This window comes from Magallana gigas, chromosome 8, assembly GCF_963853765.1.
Source record: "Magallana gigas chromosome 8, xbMagGiga1.1, whole genome shotgun sequence".
In the NCBI taxonomy this organism is placed as follows: Eukaryota; Metazoa; Mollusca; class Bivalvia; order Ostreida; family Ostreidae; genus Magallana; species Magallana gigas.
The window spans coordinates 10,032,931-10,055,230 of record NC_088860.1 but is presented as its reverse complement, the minus strand read 5'-3'; the positions used below and the strand labels follow the sequence as shown (position 1 = coordinate 10,055,230).

Sequence of the window (22,300 nt, the reverse complement as noted above, 5' to 3'; positions counted from 1 at the left end):
TAGGCAACCTTCTTCCTGAAATCAATTACTAGTAAATGATGCACTGGTAATTGACCTGTATGATTGGTTAACCCACACCCACCCCCGTTCTCAAAGACGGTTAATGAGATTTACTAGTGTTAACAATTCATCATACTATCAGCAAATTAGAAATTCAATTCCAGGTTTTTTTATTTTAACATATTTTTTCAAAGTGCGTTAAGTGTTTCGATAATAAAAAATGTTGAAGTTCCTTCATAACGCACTTTGAAATTTTTTTTTTCAAACTGTGTTTGCTTAGTCCTAAGTATAACGCGTTTTAATTTTTTAAGTGTGTACTTTTCTCAAAGTGCGTTGCCACATACGTTATTTAAAATCCACTATCAATCACAAAACTTGTGTGCTATAATTCTTTAGAAACTGTACAAAGAATGTATGGTGTATCAAATCATTTGATAATGAGAAGATGGGACAAATAAGTAAAATTAATGTAAGTAGTCAGTTTCATGTGTGTATTTCAAACCTGACAATGTAGTGAGAATCATGTGTGTCTAAATGGTGGGTCACGTGGTCTGATGTAGTGGAGTTCAGGGGGAAACCCAAATTTTTAATATAATGTATTTACGAATTATCAGCCCCCTAGGCTAAAAAGAGTAGACAGTCTTTTATAAATTTGCTCAAATTTTTTCTTCACGACCCTTAGAAAATAGTGTAGTGACTTTCTGGTGAAAAGTCATGTGTAGTGAGTTTCATGTCTTTACAAGTATGTGTGTGTGTGTGTGTGTGTGTGTGTAAACCACTTAACATGTAATGCATATTTGTAAATCTATCATGGTGTCATAAGTTAAAAAGTTTAACTAAATTGGAGTTGGAATGTATATCGGAAAAATAATGTTCAAGGGCAAATGTATTATTTTCATTGATACCTCATGTACATACAATCTGAAAACTAGATCTACTGTTGCATTATTTAATTCAAAAGAATTTGACGGAAAAAAATAAAATAATAATGATGACATGTTTGTTATGTTTGTTATGACAAGATTTCTTCAAACATATCTCTACCATAGCTGTATGAATCAGTGGTATAACAATTAGTTTAAATCAAATCACATGAAGAAATACCAGCTCATTTTCATATATTTTGTCAAAGATGAATAGATTGTTGATTTCGTTAGTATTTATTTATTTATTTATTTATCTAAATTAATGGTAGTTGCTTCATAGTTAACTTGTTTTTGGGGAAAAGACTGATTTTTATATAGTTTCGGGACATCGGTCTTTGTAGGTTTGTATTGTAATAAACTGTTACACAGTATGTGATTACTGAGGAAAGTACTATACATGTATAGTGTTCTCGTTCGCTTACACCTCGTGGTTGTGGATTTACCGAGTTAATTCTTTTTTCTTTTCAACTTTCCTTTCCTGATTTGTGTATTTTCCAATTTTTAACTAGTTTTTTACAATTCCCCTCCCTGGTTTCCTAATCATATTTTTTTTCAAAAACCCTCTCGATTAATAAAAAAAGATGCGTTCTCTTCGCTCCTTTATACAATTACATGAATGCATTGATTTTGGAATGTGTGCAAGAATTGTTGTAAAAGCAATACACACAAGATAATTTTTCCTAAACGTTATTGATAAAACTTGATCGATCATTTGACACGTTCAAGCCTGAGGCATGATACTAGAATTTCTATGTATACATGCACCCAACTCTTAAAGTTTCTCACGAATCTATTAATGACTTTTTTAGTGTCAATGAAATTTACCTGTAAGCATGATGCAATGTATGAACATATGATTATGTAATTACAATGAACACGTGCTCTTCATACATTCGACTGGGGTGGAAGGGTATATGATTTTATGAAATTAAGTTCTTTAATCCAATATTCATATTACAAAAAGTTTATCTAGAAACTTGGGTTGGGTAGGACGTTTAAGTTGATAACCAAAAAAAAAAAGCAAATTTGATTTTGAGGAGGCTAGGCGGTCTACTAGTTCACCATCAGATCTTCGTAAAAGTTAAGTTGTAATTTGTTTGGCTATAAACTAATACTAGTAATTTAATTCTGGTTGTAACGCGGCATTTGATTGGCTAAAAATTTTAAGTTAAATTTGTATAACCTGGTGTGCACGTCACAATACATCAACGTCAAACAAGAGGCCCATGGGCCACATCGCTCACCTGAGGAACAATAGGTATGATAAAATCAGCTTAATGGAGTCATAATACAAACAATCTGGACAATTTACAATAACACATGTAGATCCTGTATAAATAAAATCCATTTTCCCCCTTGGAACTCGGATAGCCCTGATTGCTGCCAACATTTACAAGAGCAGACTTTAATCACCGCTCCTGCACATATATAGGGACTCAACGTTACGCAGGCAGGGATGACCACACACACCTACGCAACTCAACAGGTACCAACGTTAACACAAGCAGGGATGACTGCACACTTGCGCTAGAAAGGCCAGAAAACCAGCAGGGATGACCATATACTAGTGCTCCACCGCAACTACCACCAATACAAGCAGGTTTGACCGCACACTCGTTAATCCAATACAGGGCAAGAATGACCGCACACTCTGTATCGTCGGTTAGAAAACACAAACATTAGACAGAGCAGGGATGTCCACACACTCAAGCTATTTGTACCTGTTCAAGTTTAACCCCAAACTGTCCCTGTTAGAAATGCAATAGACACTGTCCCTATATACGTGCCGGCCTAAAATAATTCATAGTATCTAAAAATTGGAAATAAAAAATAAACAAACTAATCTTGCCTAACCCAAAACTACTTATGCAGAACAACTTATATAGATTGAATATTTATTATTGTATAAAAATAATCATCACAGTAATTGGTTAACAGTGGATGCATTAATTAAAATAATCAAGAATCAATAAATCAAGGGCAATAACTCAATACAGTAATACAAAAAGATCCTAATGAAAAAATAGCTGCCTGCTTCTATTTTATAGTCATATCACATGTTGAGTATTGCAGTTCTCAAAAAGATCCTTTACAATTGTTTATATATGGGATATTTAGCTACATCATACTCTGAACCTTCTTGTGAGGCCGAAGAATTGTCCTGGAGACAAAGTCTGAACAATTATAAAGAATCATCTTGCTGATTAGTTTCTGAGAAGAAGATTTTTAAAGATTTACTCTATATATTCCTATGTAAAACTTTAACACCTCCCCCCCCCCCAATGTGGCCTCACCCTACCCCCAGGGATCATGATTTTCACAACTTTAAATCTACACTACCTGAGGATACTTCCACACAAGTTTCAGCTTTCCTGGCTGATTAGTTTCTGAGAAGAAGATTTTTAAAGATTTACTCTATATATTTCTATGTTAAATTTTAACACCCCCCCCCTAATGTGGCCTCACCCTACCCCCAGGGATCATGATTTTCACAACTTTGAATCTACACTACCTGAGGATGCTTCCACACAAGTTTCAGCTTTCCTGGCTGATTAGTTTCTGAGAAGAAGATTTTTAAAGATTTACTCTATATATTTCTATGTTAAATTTTAACACCCCCCCCTAATGTGGCCTCACCCTACCCCCAGGGATCATGATTTTCACAACTTTAAATCTACACTACCTGAGGATGCTTCCACACAAGTTTCAGCTTTCCTGGCTGATTAGTTTCTGAGAAGAAGATTTTTAAAGATTTACTCTATATTTTCCTATGTAAAATTTCGACCCCCCATTGTGGCCCCACCCTACCCCCAGGGGTCATGATTTTCACAACTTTGAATCTACACTACCTGAGGATGCTTCCACACAAGTTTCAGCTTTCCTGGCTGATTAGTTTCTAAGAAGAAGATTTTTAAAGATTTACTCTATATATTCCTATGTAAAATTTCGACCCCCCCCCCATTGTGGCCCCACCCTACCCCCGGGGGTCATGAATTTCACAATTTTGAATCTACACTACCTGAGGATGCTTCCACACAAGTTTCAGCTTTCCTGGCTTTCTAGTTCTTGAGAAGAAGATTTTTGAAAATTTCTCGAAATTTTTTATTAATTTCTAATTATCTCCCCTTGAAAACGGGTGTGGCCCTTAACTTTCACAACTTTAAATCCCCTTTGCCAAAGGATGATTTGTGCCAAGTTTGGTTGAAATTGGCCTAGTAGTTCTTGAGAAGATGTTGAAAATGTGAAAAGTTTACGGACAGACGGACAGACGGACGGACGGACAGACGGACGACAGACAAAATGTGATCAGAAAAGCTCACTTTAGCTTTCAGCTCAGGTGAGCTAAAAACGTACTAATCTGCTTGACGTTACTTTTGAATTTTGAACCGATTATTATCATTTTTAAAAATAAAACGCACTCAACTTGTACAGTAAATTACAGAAAATTAAATTCTTAAAATAATCTAATTCTGTTTGTAATGCGACATTTGATTGGATAGAAAAATTAAGTTAAATTTGTATAACCTGGTTTGCATGACACAAGACACGTCACAATGCACTAACGTCAAAAACGATCTTATCCACTTGACGTTACGTTTGAATTTTGAACAGATTAACATCATAATTAAAAGTAAAACGTACTTAGTTTGTACAGTAAATTACAGAAAATTGAATTATGAGAAATGAACTCAATATCTACCAAACTTATGCTCGAATGTTTTATGAGAGCATAAAGGAGATCTGATCAGTCTAAACATGCCCCCCCCCCCCCCCCAAAAAAAAAAGTTATTCTGATGGTTCGCAGTTAGTGGGACCTGTAATCGTGTTCTCAAATGCGAATTTTACGATTCGCCCTATATTTGCAACTGAAGTATATTTAGTCATTACCCATCAAAAGCAAACCGGTTTTCTCTTATTATTATTGGGCTTTTAAATTTAGATTTTCATCTTTGTTTTTTTTTTTTTTACATTCATTTATTTTTTTTGGTCAGGCTTGGAACTGTCTTTGAGGGAGGAAACCGGGTAGTTTTCGTGATGTTTGTACGTACCAGGTGGGTTTAGTTGTGTAATGGGGTGAAAAATTGGAACGATGAGTTAACTCTCTTGTGTCGTCAAATTGTTAAAAAATAAGGAGTCGTCTGACTTTATCCTTCCTTAAATTCCAATGAATTCTACTCTTTGTGAAGATGAGCAGTTTGGCATTATTTTAACTGGATGGGTGGTGAATGAAAATTATTGCAACATGACATCCTATTTTTAAAGTCAAATGCATTAAGTGGACATTTGGTGACATCAAATTAATATTGAGTCAAATGAAAACATGCAATCTAGAAATGATCAGAAAGCTAGCCTATGTAGATAATTATTACTCTGACCATTTGTATAATTCACGTGTTAAAGAATTAAAGAATTGAATACGGGTGCAATTGAATTTCCTTCATATGAACATGCGTATTTCTTCCTCAAATATCTACTGATTATGGACTTACTGACTTTTGAAAATTGTTTAAAAATTACTAAAAGATCAATGGTATGGGCTAAATATAGCTTTAAGACAACGTGCTTTCTTCATTAAGGACCCCGGCCAGGATGTTACAAAGGATAATCGGATGGTCGCCCCTTAAAATAAAAAAAAAATAAGCCATAGCAAGAGAGAACAAAATATTTTGTCACCAACTGTCAGCAACTAAAACAGCAACTATGGTCAGTTTTTATATTTCCAATTCACCCCCCCCCCCCATTCCTATCCACATACAATTAAATTCCAGCAAACTTCCAAATGACAGTCCTTAACCTTATTTACTTAACCCTTTTTTCAACCATTGACAAGCATCAATTGGTGTCAAATGTGTGAAACTCTGCCTCAGATTTCTTTAACTGTTTTGTTGCCAGGTCGAAGTAAAATCAAAGGACTCCGATTTCCACAGGTAAATGTCCGCAAAAGTACTCTTATTGAACAGACTTTGTTTTGTCAATTCAATCTTATATTTGAAACAGCGGCGAATTGAGGATGGGTGGGTGAACTAAAATATCTTCGGCCATGAAACACAATAGATAGGACAGCCAACATGAATACTTTGGGGATTTATTGAACAGTCAGAGAGTCATACAAAATGCACACAACTGAATGCAGTTATCATTTTTGGACATTACTTTTTGGGGGTTCCGTCTCTGGTCGGTTATATATACAGTTTTACTCATATACGAATTAAAAGAGAACAAACTATGAGTGGCAAAATGCGCTTTGTTGCTCAAAGGGCAATGAAGAAAACTGTATTGCCAGAAAAATTATGAAACCTCCATGAAATACCAAAGAATAAATGATAAATAAAGTATAGTAAACAAAGAAATTGTTTTGAGTTTAGATCTTTGAGCGATAAGCTCCTTTCCTGATGTACTTATTACAGTTTTCACGTATTTGTTGGGAAATTAAGAATGTGAAGATTTGTGAAGTATTTTTATTTCTCTGTTAACAAGTTCTTTGTCATAGTGACTATATCGTGTGGCAGTGTTTGCATAAATCTACTCGTGTATTATAATGTCCTGTTTCAACTAATGTTTAAAAACGAAAATTCTCTATGATTCATTAACATGTGAGGGTTTTAAAAATAGTCTATAAGAATGGTTTGATCACGATCTTCACCGGTCTCTCTTTAAAGGTCCCAAGTCAAAGCAGAAAATGCTATGTTCTCATTCACATTCTACTATTTCACCTCTAAAACAGCTGGCAAAATCTCACATTTTTCTGTTATATATTGTTCCTGATTATAGTCATGAGTACATGTTTGATTCTTCGTGCATATAGAATTTTTGCATAGTTTTCTTATTCACACAAGTTTTCTCTTTTCAGATAAACTTTCTTAAATTGATATTGTTATCTATATTGGATAAATGATACGAAGTTAATTATCCTACACATTTTGTATGTTATGAAATTATAACTGGTATATTATATACATTACTGGTATATATAACTATTTCATGTAAAAACTTAATTAATATTCACTTTATTGATTCAACCGCGTGATTTTGTTTCCGCTAGACATTGATAAAGGGATTGTAAAAAATTGTTGTTTTGTTTTATTTTGTAAGTAAAAAAGTAAAAAAATTTTTTGCAAAAGACCAGTTTAAACGAATATGAACGCATTTTGCAAAAGAGAGAAAACTTTGTGTATCGTTAAGTAATATAGTTTATCCCTCTCGTGGTATTCCAGTTAATTGTGTTTGTGTTATGATCAATATTAAAAAAAAACAACTTTTAAATAATTGAAGCAGGATTCGGCGATACAAGTTTTTCATCCACAAGTCTGTACGCATTCGGACCATGCATTCGGACCATGTCAGGTTTTCCTTTTAATCTACTCCTAAGTGTCAATATTGACCATATCAGTATATATGTTCTCAATGATCGAGCCTTACTGACATAAACAAACTAACTACACCCTCCAGTAATCCTGCATTTCAAAATCCAGAACTACCCCTTGTACACCATTATACTGAAAAGATGTAGTCGCGCCGAATCAGAACGGTTCACAAGTACCCCGCTCTTCCTTTTAAATTGCGAGAAGTGGCTCCGTATAAATTGAGTCAACCTGTTCTATAACATCACTCCCGCGAAGGGTATCGTATCTGTGGGGTGTGGGAGCTACTGCGGGTATATATATATTGACCATAGCTTGAACTGAGCATCTACGGGAGTAGTTATCGATAATGCGGGTGAAGTCGGTGCCCCCCTTGGCGGGGATTCTGTGTATCGGCCTCCTCTTTTCCTGGGCTGCTGCTGCTGCTGAAGATGGCGAGGATGAAATGGATGATATGATGGAGGATTATTTTGAGTATTATATGCGAGAGTCAACTCGATCAGGTAACCCATGTTCTAAACTTAATTATCAGTGCATTTTCCCCTACTCTTATTTTTTTTTCTTTAAAATTGCGGGTCCTCGATCGGAAAGGATTCGGTCTCTAGAACATTTGCTTTATCTCAGTTGCTTTAATCAGGCTGTGCAATTGCTTCAAATGCCAAAAAAAAAATGTCATCAGAAAAATGGACATTACAAAAATAAAGAAAGACAGAAAACGGAATAATATATAGATAGTAGTAATGTAGAGCAGACATCGCTTGCTCGTTGTAAAGGTTCTTTTGTCCGCTTTCCGTGAATATTTACATTTGAAATTTTAAAAGTAGGGGGTGCATTGAATTTGTATTGACATTATAGAATTGTGTCCAGCGATTAAGGGTCAAGGCAATGGCTAACTTGATTATAAAAGCCCACGGATGAGTGGCTTGCGGTGGGAATCTGGCGGAAATATCTTTATTGCAATTTAATGTGTTTTCAATGCTCAAATAGCTCTGCATGACTGGCCAAATCTTCTCCTGTGTGAAATCAAAATGTTTAAGTATTTTTTGAAAATGTAAAATAAATACATTTAATTGAAAATTATTTTTTTCAGATTCTTATTCCCTTCCTTTACTCTGTATATTTAAATGGGCAAGGGAATGGTATCAATATATTGATACCCTAATTCATAAGTTTATGAATACATGTACAGTTTAGGGTTAGGTGCAAAATTATACTATATTAATAACTTTTAGAAACACATAAGTATATTTTCACAACCGAGGGTTATATACTATTATCATTTCTATTTAAGTTGATGCCACCATAACGATAAGTTATTTTCACCCCACAGTTAAAAGTTTGTATACATTTAGTGGCCAGTTGGAAGCACCACATATTGCTTACAAAAAGCTTAAAATCTTATCAAAAATATGTACGCAGTGTAATTGCATAAAATTAACACCGTTCTACTAAGTTACAGAACTGTAAAAAATAAACAGTTATAAATCTATACAGATACTGCATATTGTCAAACCATTAAATTAGAAAATAGGAAATTACACACCTAAAAATAGGGACCGGGGGGAAAAAGATGTCCTGAATTATAAATGTATCATACATGTAGTTCTTCTTGTCTCTTCTAACGTTTTTTATCTATTTCATAAAAAAATTAAATTTCTAAACACCGATAACGATGTGAAACTATCTTCCTTATGGTTTCTTCTAACATAATTAGCTACAGATCTGTTTTTCAAAAAAATTATTACAAAAAGTCGGTCAGGTCTCAAGTCTCGACACGGTTTAAATAAATGTGAGAGGCCGACTAACCTTCTGCGGAAAGATCTTTAAAAAATGGTATGACATAGCACCTGGCGAAGACAGTCAACTTGGTCTAGGCTATGACAAGTATTTTTTGTTGTATAAACTTTCAATCTCGATCTTCACTTCTGTAAGAGTTCGGTGCATTCAAACTGTATATATATACACCCCCCCCCCCCCGGTTGAAAAAGTTTTGCAATCTTGACACGGTTCAGTCAATAAATACATGGACAGGCCCTTGTGTACTACAGCTTATTAGCAAGTTAAGCAGTTGTCAAAAACATCGATTTTTTAAGAGGGCTCTATGTTCAGGGCCATTTTTATACTATATTCATCTCCTTTAAAAGAAAAGCTCTAAATAAAATATAGGAAAATTTCAACGTCAAAAGTTGTGGGGTTTTTTTGTGTTAATAATTTAAGTTTGTAGGTAAACAAAGCATATCTTAATTAATTTGGTAGACGTTATGGTTAATTTGTTGACTGATCCTTGAATTTGGAAAATGTTTCTTTATATCTATCTATTTAAAAAAAAAAATGAATTAAGAGGAGGTGGGGGTGGGGCGGGTGGGGTCAATGGCTTAGAGCGGTTTATTTCGACACCGGCATGTGTTATACAATATACATCCAATAAATGTTATACCCCTGAAATGTGAAATTAAGACGACAATTAATCGACTAAAGTGTCCCCATTTTAATCTCCACAGTACATACTCATCGACTCAAAGCCAAAAACATATTGACATATATGTTCAAACCAAGCAATGCACTAGTGTCTTGTTTGATGGAATGTTTGTTCGGGGTAAAGGCTGAATGAGGTATTTGGATTGGATGTACGGGGGGTTAGAAATGGAACCTAATGTTCTTTTATAAGTCAGGACGCTCATTTTAGAAAACGTGATTTGTCAATTTGTTTTGAAGGGATAAAGATTCTGGGCAATGGTGCAGAAGTTTATAAAATATCAAAGTCTATATATAATCCCCGTAATTTTAATCAAATACAGTAACACACACAGAAGCTAAAGAATTGAGACAGACAAATATCGGAGAGTTTTTATATTGAATATACATATTATTGTTGTTCAATGAATAAACTACCACCACCCCACCCCCCCCCCCCACCCCCCCCTCCCTTCAACCTTTTGAGCCATATAACACTGACACCAGTTATAAGTATTTTTGCGCTTACATGATAAGTTATTTAAGCAAATTTGAAGATGGGGGAATAAGATGGCGCAACTGCCCATTTGGTTTAGTCGTAAAATACAATTTCAAATTCACAACAAAGTGCGTTGTTTAAATGCTACATGAAACGTTGGCCACGAATTTACGGACTTGTATTTTTTCCCCGTATTTTTTCTAATTGTTTTTAATTGTTGGGCTACAAAATGGTATTTTTAAAGTATAGTGGGTCATCTCTCCCCATTTTTGTTGATTAAAATCGGTTTAAATTCCATTTAACCGCGTTTAGACTATGACAAAAATATGGAGCTCAGACCCACTCTATAAAAGAAAAGGCATTGAAGTTTTTAAAATGACACTATTTGGAGGTTTTGACACGCATACTCCTGTTTAAAATCAACCTATTGCTAGTAATTAAAATATTTAAGGGTTACAAATCGATGTTACGTTAAATATACATTGTTTTCAATTATTTCTTTAAAAAGTATCAGATTTAATGATATTTTAATTTTGCAGTATCATGCATTCCTTATATGGGCATTTTACACGCCTTATATTCACCCATCTTCTTTCCTTTTTAGTGATTATTCTCTTTTTTCGAGATGTAAAGAAAGCATCATTCTGTCGGTGTGAAAAAAACCCCAAATTAATAATCAACACAATCCCTCGGAAAACTTTTTCTTCTTCAAATATACGATGTAGCCTCATCTTTTTGCGTATTTTTTTTTTAATAGAGGGAGGGTGCAATATGGAACTTGCCAGAATGTGTTTCTTAGGATTATCGAATGGTACTCTGACAGCAATGGTATCTAAAAATAAAGAGAGGAGAAAACATGCCTGCGAGTAAGTATCAAGCGCTGTGATAACTTAAGATGTGAAGAGAGAGAGAGAGAGAGAGAGAGAGAGAGAGAGAGAGAGAGAGAGAGAGAGAGATGAATCAATTATCAATTGCTTATTACGTTTTCTCTAGAATGGTGTGGAAAACCAAGATGTGTCTGGACGGTGTGATGACGTCATGTCCAGAAGAACGTCATGGAAAGGACAAACTCCTGGATCCATTTGTCCCTCTTCTTATTTCCGTTGCAGACACCGTTTGCGACAAAGGAATGAACGCAGAAAATGATGGTTGGTTAAACCTAAAGTATTTTTACTCACATGCTCATTTCAAATTTCTTCTTCTAAAGTCTTTCTGCTATCTAACGTTTACACTCAGGTGCCAAAAGTATGTCAATTTTGAAAAGACCTGGATCATAAATTCAAAATTTCTCTAACTTTTTGGAATCATATTTAAATATTTTCTCAACCTTCTGATTCTGAGATTTCAAGTTTACAATCCAAAGTAAAGATTTTTTTTTTTTGCTTGCATATTGTTAAAGATATATAGTAGAACTCTTTTAAATATCTTCATGTTGTGTTTGAAACAGCAAATTTTATAAATGAGTCTAAATAAATGTCAAAAATTGCAAATTGAATCTACTTTAATCGAAGTAAATTTCTTTAAACATGACAAAAATTAACACCAGAAAAGGTTTCAAAAATAAGTCTTGTTTTCAATGAAATATAATGGGGAAAAAATGACATACTTTTGAAGTATACCAGTAGCCCTTTTCACAAAAAAACTTACGATTAATTTTTATTGTAAGTGAAAACTTAAGTTTTTGTACATCTTATGAGATTCTTACGTGTAAAGTTTGTAGTAGAATATCTTTGGAACGAGCTAATGAAAAATCGGTATCACGTGATCTTCTGATAGATGGCGCGGGAAGTTAGACATTGTAAGAAATGTAAACAAAATATTTGACTGTAGGTTTGTATTTTAAAATCAACATTACAAACATACTTATGCAAGATAGCATTTATATACATATATATGGTATATGTAAAACCAACGGTATTTAATCAAAAATGCACACGATTATGATAGTAACGTTCTACCAGGGACCCTGATTTTACAGCAGAAAATGTTCATGACAATTATTTGACATCTACATATTTTCATTTTGTTTATTTCATATGTGACTGCCAACATAAGGCTACATATTAAATCTCGCTAAAGTATCTGTATGATTTACAGTCAAGTCGTACACAGACCAACTCGTATACAGGTCAACTCGTATACAAAATTTTCCGCATAAAAAACGAGAAGTCAACTCGTATGCAAAAAATTCCGCACATAAAATAGGTAGGCAATAGATTGCTAGCCGTATATCTGTCTGTTTAATTTTTAAAATGTTTTTATGGAATAGGACCAAAGTCACATATATATATAATTATTTTTAGAAATTTCATATGTGACTTTTATATTCACTTTTCATTTTTCACTCATTATATGAATAAACAAATTTTTAACTTATAAATCAATGGTATATTACTTACAGTTCGTCGACAGGAAACACACAGGTGTCGTATCATGTTGAAAGAAGTTTGGGAAATTACATATAATTATATATAACAGCAGAAAGTTGGATATATTTTTTTTTCAAACAAAATAATGAGGAGTATTTTAATTAGCCTTTGAGAAGTTTTCCGTTATCTGTTTGGAGAAGCAAGAAACACGGCGCTTGTTGTTTTAACAATTATTGTTTTGATGTTTAGAAATAATTACCAAATAATAATGATTGGATTGACACAATGAATTATTGTTATTTTTATTTTATTTTTTGTAATTTCACATCGTTACCGAGTTTAATGATAGTGCACAATTATACCTGTATGAATTTTGCAATCTTTGTAATAGTTGATAACATCCATTTTATTCTTATATGTCCTTTTTACGCTGAATTACGGAAGCAATATATAAAGATATTTTATTACAAGAAACCAAGTGTTTTTAAGTTACTTTTAAATTTCTTTTACGTTTTGTTTCTAACTTTTTGTATACGAGTTGACTTTCGGTTAGGTATACGGGATTTTTTTTGTATACAAGTTGACTTTCGTTTTTTTATGCGGAAATTTTGTATACGAGTTGACCTGTATACGAGTTGGTCTGTGTACGACTTGACCGGACACCATCTGTATTACAAGATTTGTGATAGTTTGAAATCTACATGTATGATCTTTTAAATGCATGTCAATTTGCATATTTGTTGCATGCTAGTACTATAGTCTGTCCCAAGATATTTATGCTGCACATTTGGACGATTTTTAATAAAAATACACTTACCTGTGAAAGAAGTGCAATTGAAATAGTTGAAAGGGATATTTTCCAAGATAATGTCATTGACACATTATCATCTTTCACTCGGAAAAATTCACAGGAACGAAAACAGATTCCTTACGGAGATTTACAATGGGGAATGTTTACATCTTTTCTTCATTCGGAATACACTCGGAATACATCGCGCAATATTTCAACGTTATCATCCGGGCTTGCTGCAATGCAAAATCTCCGTAGACATCACATTTTTTAGCATTGTATTGAAACCTGATAAGTTAACAGGGGCGTTTTGACTGAGAAATCTTGGAAATTTTTCATACTTTTGAATGAACATCGTTTGAATCCTGAGGTATTTATAAATATCAAACAATTATGCCAAACGTGAATCCAAAATATCTTGGGACAGAGTATAGTGTCATTTCTGCCACAGTCATTAAATCTATATTGTTGAATAGTTTAAATAATGATAACATATGATATGATTATACATGTATTGGAGAAATTTTAGGAAAATTAAGCATTTTTCTTTTCTTTTTTGGGGGGGGGGAGGGGGGTAAGGGGTGCACTGAATGTAGGTCACTTAATATTCAGAAGAGGGGAATATTAAGGACATTCTTGTCAAGGTCATCAACCCAGCCAACTTTTGAATTGCAGTATTGTATTTCTTCAGACCTTGTTCTGCTCTATGTTAATGTGGTCTATGACCCAGGAAAAGGCAATAGACATTTAAAAGTGCTTCAATGCACCCAGACAATGAAAGACTATCCATCAGTCACGATTTTCATGTGATATTTTCTCAAAGCAAGTTTAATTTATAATTGTGACTAAATAAAGGTAATTTTGAAAGCTGAGGTACGTGTTTCAAAACTTGAGGATTTGAACATTTCCAGAAATATTTTGAAGAATTGTGAAATTGTTTTTTTTTTTAATCCATGCTGAATTTTGGTCATTTTTATTGTTTATAATGCTTTCAAAAATGAAATGCATTTCTAATGACAAACCAAAGTTTGAATGTCAGTTGTAGAGTTAAAAGCAAGATGCATAGCTCACAATTGTTTGTCATGTAAACAAGGCTCGTGCCCTTACTATTTTTGTTTACATTGGTTCAGTTTACCACTAAATTCTATTTCAAGCTGATTACTCTCTGTTCTAATCCATTTTAAGCGTGAATTAATAGTTCTTAGCATTTATCACATTCATTTTGAGTCTAAAACTGGAATTTCTACTTTAACATTCCAAGCGTAGACAAAAACATGATGTAAACTTTGTTTGCATGACTAATGATTTTGAGCTTTTTATCTCACTTAACTAATAAGATGAATGATGCTCAAATTTTGGATGACTATTAGAAACGACTTAGAAGTGCCTTGGAAACATTATAAATGAAAAAATAATTTTTGACCAAAATCGCAACCGTGTCCTTTCAACCCTTTGATGACAAATAAAAGAATAGTAATTTTGTATGTGCCATTGGAATATAAGGCATAATTAAGATTATTTTTATGTAAGTGGATGTAATTCTTTGACAGAAAATGAGGAAGAGGAAGAAGATGATGAGAATGATAATGGTGTTGATGATGATGATGATGAGGAGGAGAGAGAGGGAGGAGGTTTGGGCTCTGAGGGTGAAGACATGGGCTGTGACATGGAGATGGTGGGGATGTGTTTCTCCGAGTTCTTCTACACAGCAGCCGGCCTGTCCCATCTCACATCACCCTTCGCTTTCACTGATGGAATATGCTGGTAATATATACAGTTTTATATTTATGCATTGTTTAGCAGGTTATTTTGGGCAGGTACAAATATTGATGATTTTAAATGGTAGGAGTTTGTCTTTTAATTATTATGTGTTTAAAAATTTTCCCCATTACAAAGTTTTCATAAGCATTATTTTGGAAAAATACTGTTGCAGAATTTAGCATAGCCAGTAATTTTCTTCTGGTACATTAATTTTCGTTCTGAGCTTATTACAGTATTTCTACTTCACAGGCAAGCTGGAACTAGCCTGTCATGTTTGTCATCCACAATGCCAAAATGTCGTGATGAGAAAGTTAGAAACCTTGTCGCCATGATCGCAGCTCAACTCAAAATCACTCAGGAGTCTGCATGCAAGAAATCAAAAGGATGTAACTTTGACAGAGCTATGGAAAACATGAGGGCCATGAAAAATGCTGTAGACTCCCCTTTAGTTCAGATGGAAGGATCCCCACTTTCATGCAGGTTTGTAAATAATTAATTTTGATGTTGTTTTCATGTTGTGCAAATTTATTTTTGACTAGTGCACTAAACTTGCCAATGTACAGAATATGTCTTTTATTTCAATATCACTTTTCTGAGTAATAATGCTATTCTTAATATTTGTGGACAAGTCTTTGGTTGCAAATATATACGGTAAAATTAAACCATCGATATGTCATATATTTTACCCTCCCAGCATTTTATATGTCAAAGCAACATCTTTATTGAGCTTGTTATTTTGTGCATATTTTGATAAGAATTATGAATTTTTGAGTTTTAACAGTTGCATGTTGAATGCCTGGTATCCTAAAGAATGCTTTAAATTACACATTTAAGTTATTTTAACGATGACACAGAGCAAAACTGCAAAACTTCACAACTCCAGTTGAAAATGTAACAAATTAAATTTTTAAAAATTATTTCAGAAAAATCATGCATTGAATTCTGTTTCAGTATTTTTGATGTAACATTGGGAATGGTTATGGATGATTTGAAAGACTGTCCACAAGATGTCTACTCAAAGGTCAGCGGAGGGATTTTTCTGATTTCAAAGACCAGAGAGGCGTTGTGTGTAGGGAAGCACCCCTACATACCTGTACCCCCAGTCCCAATGCTTGATGAAGTGACCACCCTGGGAGCTATAGTCAACAGTCCATTTGCAACAAAAGAAACAGTTTGCCCGTGAGTTTTAAAATTGTAAAAATGTAATGATTGTTGTGAAAACTGCAAACATTTATGTTACTTATTTGCATTTAACAACAAAAGGCTCAGAGTTACATTTGTATCAAAGCCTGTGTATTTGTAATGCATATTTAACACCATTAATTGCTTATTTACAAATAGTTGTCTATATGATAATTGCAATGTGAATGTGCAGATTAAATCAGGATTTCAAATCTTTACCATTAGGATTTCTTCTACTTTGGAATCATATTATTCATGGTGGCTCACTTTTTGTGGTATTTGTTAGTAGCACTCCCCGACGAATTTACATTCTCGACAAAAACAAACTTACAAAAAGTTATCTTTTTTTACTGAAACTGAAAACCAAAACATCCACAAAATTTCATTCCCACAAATAAGCAAAAAACCAAAAATCCTTAAAAATTTGCCCCCCTAATTTTAATGATTCCACAGTATTAGGGACATTTAGCATTACTGTCTTGTCAGAAATAATGAAAACTTGGAAGATTTAAAGGCTATGTGATGCTAGCAAAATGTATTTGTATGATAACCTAGCTAACATCTGTGTAATTGCTGTATTGTAGGTTGTTTGAAATTGCCATGAAGAAACTGATGACGATGAAGTCCGATGATGTCTCCTCCGACACAGTCATGCATTTGATTGACAGTAGCATGAGAATGATGGGAGAACTTTGTGCGGATGAGCAAATGTGGGCTCACCTGATTAATCTGACCATGATGAACGACCCCACTCGACCGTGCTCATTTAAAGAGTCAACCATGTGTGACGTGGATCGAGCACGGGTGTGCGTCAGACAGTCTCAGCTCGAGTATCTAATGGGGGATGTGGAAATGTTTGGTTGGGAACCAGTTTGTCAGTACGTCAAGTTATAAGTTATAACTTAAAGTTATAAGAGTTGTGAAAAAAGCATGTAGATGCCTAAACCTTTACACTTATACTATGGTCGTGTGCCATTGTTTATTATTACACAGTTCAGCATACCCATGCTGGGAAAACTTTAATAATATAAGGATATGATGGAATTCATTTTCTGTAATGAAAGTTATTTCTCCTAGTAGAAAGACATCTAGATTTAATGTGTAAAAATGTTTCATGTTGACTAAAGAGTGTATTTTTAATCAAATGTTTCACTTGGAACTGTTAGTATCTGTCAAGTGGACACACATCACAGATGCATGTAATCTTATTGTTTAACTTGTATACGCAAATAATTGATGATATAAAGGATATACGTAAACTGCTTCTGCTTAAATTTATTTTTGATTTTGTGCATTTCTTTAATATAACAGTGGAATTGAAAAGATGACCAGATGTGTTCAGTATATGATAAATGGATGCAAAAATCCCTCGAATATGACCATAGAGAAGATAGATCCAAAAGTACGGCAGATTTTCTCCCTGGCCGCGGATCACTGCCCAGTGAAGAGCCTGTTGGAGATGAGGGGGTCCTGTTACCCCAGTAAATGTGATATCAACCAGGCCCTGGGCTGCTTTGCGATTCCAACAGAGAGTGACATTGCCTCAGGACAGACATGCAGGTAGATATCAGCTTTAATGGAGAATTATTGTATACATTTAATGTTCTTTTCATCTAGTTTAGCAGTACTTTGTTGACTCAGGTCAGTACCGTAATGTTGCGTGTATAACACACACTTTTTTTCAGCCAAAATTTGATCAAAAGTGGGGGGTGCGTGTTATACATAGGACTAAAATTTTACCCCATTCTTTCAAGCTTGATTCTTAATACCTCGGGAGACGTGAATGCCGATATAGCGTGTTATGCAAGTTGTATGAGTGTATATTTTCTGCTGATATAGCGCGTTATGCAAGTTGTACGAGTGTATACTAAATACTAAATTTACTGCATCAGAAATACCTTATTCTTAGTTTTATTTCCATGTATTGAAATATTTATCCACTCTCAACACTATTTCTTGCATAAAACAAGTTACGTAAGCAATCACCTGTTGACTCGGCGCGTGGTCAATGTTTGTTTAACAATTTCCGGTGTCAGAAGCATGCACCTGTCTTGTGTCGGACTTCACAAGGTGTTTTCAAGTGCATGAAGATTAGCGATTATTCTGATTTTATTAAACTTGATTGCTTCGTGTCCAGTTATGCAGTTAAACGTTATTGCTTTACAAAGACACTGCTAAAAATACATCGATCATTTGTACGACTTGATAATGACGATATACGACATACATATGTTTCTTCAGAATGTTTATTTAACTACAATCAATGAGTTTGACTATAATTAATCAATTAAATCATTTCTTTTGATGTTGTTTTGGTTTATATCTGTAAACATTATAACTTTTAAGCTCGGTTGCGGTTCTTCCCTACGTATGATGATCTTCAACTTTTCCACTGTTTTACGAAGTTTCTAATGATATTTGATACCGCCCATGTAAATCATGCCGTCCTTTTTAAGTAAAATTGTAAGAACTTTGACTCTAATATCGCTTGGGCAATGTTCCGATCACAAAATTACAGTAATTGCGCTTGGGTTACAAAATTATCATTAAACATCGATAGTTATTTGGAAAAATGGCGGCCGTCGATTTTCATCATTGTGCTATGTTCCGATCACAAAATTAAAGAAATTGCACATGGATGATAAAATTATCACAAAACATTGATTGTTTTGGGGGAAATTGCGGCCGTTGATTTCGCCATTTTTTGGGTGCGTGTTATAAATAGGACCTGCTGTTTTTTCGCTATTTTTTGGTCAACTTTGGGGGCTGCGTATTATACACGAGTGCGTATTATACACTATACATTACGGTATGTTTGTGCACACTATTAAAGTAACAGTATTTCTTTAGACATCAAAAATTGAAAGTTTTAGAATTTAGAATGATAAACATATACACAGTCTAAAGTAATAAATGTATAGATATTTAAATAAATAGTTTTACAACTAAGTTTATTATTTTTGAATTGTCTGGTTAAATTGAATTATCTGCATGTATGGTATTCTGTTCATAGAATATTTTTCAAAATATAATTTTAAAATATCCAAATTTAGATGGAAAATTTCAAGCCAACATGAAAAACTTGACTTTCAAAACTCAAGCTTAATGGAAGACTCATTTGCAAATCTATATTTTAGTTTTATGAATAAAACCCTATCCTGTATAATGGAAAAGACCAATGGCTGTGGAATGTTGGAGGCAGCCCAGCCAGTCGCCTACGCACTGAAGCAGTACGTTGATTGGTTGAAGCCCTACTGTATGAATGTGATGGTCGATCAGATGTTACAGTCTTTACCTAACTGCACGGTTCAATACCTGGATGGATTCAATTTCCTCCTGGTCCATTCCACCAACTTTACACAAGACTTCTGTGCCCTCCATATGCATGTTTCCAGCCATTGTGAAGATACGAAGAATTTGCCTGCACTACCAAGATATAACCAGGCCAAAATGTACGCCAGGGGTGCTATGATTTCGTGGATGTGTGAGCGCAGTAAGTCAGTTAAGGAAGGAAATGTGTAAAGTTTGGTGTAGATTTTGTCGAATGGGGCAGTTAGCAATACCAATTGAAACTAATATTTAAAGAAAAAATCTAAGGTTATTGCTCAAATGTGGCAAGATTAGAATTCATTATATCAAACTACTCTTAAGCATTCTTTGAAGTAATGTAAATCACAAGGTTAAATAGACATTGTGCATCTGAATTATGACAAGTGTTGAGACCTTTGACCTCTTTTTTGTAGAGGGATATGGTAAAGTGATGAATGAAACAACGATGAAGAAAAGAATAGAGGAGCTATACATGGAGTCCAAGGATCTGACAGGTAAATCTACTGTAGGTTCCTAATTAAACGTGAGGAATTAATATCCACACAAAATTGCAAGAAGCCCGTGCACATCTCGCAAATTTTATAATCTCGCTTTTATTTTTCGAGCATATGTAAACTACATGAAACTTTGAAAAAAGATTTAGCATTCGCAATTTTAAGATCTCACGATTTGATGGAAAACGGTTGAATCGCGGAATTAAGTTCTCACGTTAAATAACGAATCTACAGTATACCGTGGTTTCATCAATATTTGTTGAATACCAATTTTCATGGATTCAGTTATTCAGTTGATCCAGGAAATTAAGTGTTCATTAAAATGCAATTTCTATTTACATTTTGTATTGATAGGGTCATTGACCATGAATTTACTTATCCTTGAAACTGTGAATTTCACTTTATCCACGAAAATTGATACCCTTGAATATTAATGAAACCACAGTACTGCAGTTGAAATTGTGTAGCATCCTTATGCATTATTTTTTGGTTTTTGTGGCTTAAAGTGATTGAACCAATTAGCCAAATTATTGCAGTCAGTACTTGTTATTGTTGATATATTGGGGAAGTAATGAATTGCAATCATAAAAGAAATTAGTATTAAACTATTTGATGAAGAAATGTTACATGAACAGGATATTTCAAAGAAAGTTGTGCTCATGTCATTGTGAAGCTATTTCTATAAGGTATCAAATAAAACATTCTGACTCTTTCAAATTGGTAAAACATATGTAAGTATTCATACCAGATGCAAAATGGATAAATTGTCACAATGACCAGAAATGTTATAATTATGTTCTTTAAATGTAGAAACGGAGATGATGAACTATGGAATGGCTGGGTCTTGCTTGGTTACATACTTTAATCGACTGATGGAGTTCACCTCTCTTCCCATCCCACAACGCAAAGGACTTTGCAGGTATAAACTCAGTTTTATAGAATTTACCAGCATATTTTACTATAATTTACAAATCAAGGCATCGATAATTCCGGTTGACCTCCCATAGAAAATAGAAGAAATACAGACATGCATTATTATATATGAATAATTTGTATTTTTTGTCATTCACAGTGGCATAGAGTACACCCAAAAATGTGTCCACGATCACTTTGCTAATGCGACTGAAGCCAGAAAACGGACAGCGATGGATGCAATGAGTGTGGTGATGATGTTACACAAGCAGGTCTGTCCGGTGGAGATGATGGATAATATGGAGATGATGGACAGAATGGACAATAGGGAGAAGATGGACATGGAGCCCACCTGTAATGTCAACGCCAGCATGTGGTGCCTGGGTAAACTTGGTCAGTACCTGTCCACCGCCTCAGCCTTCCACCCCGACGCCCAGTGTGGGTAAGTCTAAGGTCAAAGACAGGGGGGGGGGGGGGAGGGGGGGCACACACTTCAGGAGGTGTAACTCCTCAAATCCTTCTCGACCAACTTTGTTATCAATATTCATTATCATGGTATACAATATACAGAACACTGTTTTGTGTACTGGTGAGCAATTATGGTTCATTTAAGATTTTAATGTGCATTTTCAACAAGTTATCAGCCAAGAAAAATGCAAGCCATGTTAATAATGGTAATGATACCTTTTATTCATTATGATATTAAGTTACTGATTTACATTAATCTATTGCTCATTTTTGTAGGATTTTATTTTTGAATTATGGTTATGTACATATATATGTACCTTTTGTTTCAAATACAAGTACCATAAGTAACTATAAATCAACATTTCAGAGCTGTGAAAATGGCAATGCATTGTGTTTATAACAACGCAATGAACTGTACCGACTCTGAAAAAGCAGTGGTAAAAGAAGCAATGGATCCCATTCTGAGCCTGTCTGGGTCGTACTGTAAGGCCGACATGGAGGAGGACTGTAATATAACCAAGGCTCTGGTTGATCAGTTCATTCCAAAGACATGTGACACGACCGCTGTTGACAATTGCTTGAACTGGTACAACAGTGCGAAGGATTATTATGCAGCAGCCAATAACACCAAAGCTATCTGCAGGTAATGGAGAGTCCCATAAATCACAGTAACTGCAAGGTTATTGGCTATTTATTGCCCATACATGTAGATTCAATTAAAGTTTATGTAAAATTGTTCATTTTTTAAAAAAA

General features: G+C 34.3%; 1 protein-coding gene across 2 annotated transcripts in view; it reads left to right on the top strand.

Moving 5' to 3' along the window:
* The first annotated feature begins 7,515 nt into the window (after positions 1-7,515).
* The window catches only part of LOC105332452 (uncharacterized), a 62,826-nt gene continuing 48,041 nt past the window's right edge, over positions 7,516-22,300 (top strand). The window contains exons 1-13 of one of the 2 annotated variants that reach the window (XM_066069463.1): positions 7,516-7,791; positions 10,999-11,107; positions 11,235-11,389; positions 14,951-15,164; positions 15,411-15,641; positions 16,113-16,340; positions 16,928-17,221; positions 17,655-17,903; positions 19,481-19,836; positions 20,087-20,167; positions 20,978-21,086; positions 21,240-21,521; positions 21,915-22,190. In XM_066069463.1, coding sequence (XP_065925535.1) covers positions 7,638-7,791; positions 10,999-11,107; positions 11,235-11,389; positions 14,951-15,164; positions 15,411-15,641; positions 16,113-16,340; positions 16,928-17,221; positions 17,655-17,903; positions 19,481-19,836; positions 20,087-20,167; positions 20,978-21,086; positions 21,240-21,521; positions 21,915-22,190 — 2,738 coding nt within the window. In that variant the 5' untranslated portion in view covers positions 7,516-7,637. The remainder of the gene's footprint in view (positions 7,792-10,998; positions 11,108-11,234; positions 11,390-14,950; positions 15,165-15,410; positions 15,642-16,112; positions 16,341-16,927; positions 17,222-17,654; positions 17,904-19,480; positions 19,837-20,086; positions 20,168-20,977; positions 21,087-21,239; positions 21,522-21,914; positions 22,191-22,300) is intronic. The other variant, XM_066069464.1, reaches the window with a different exon arrangement.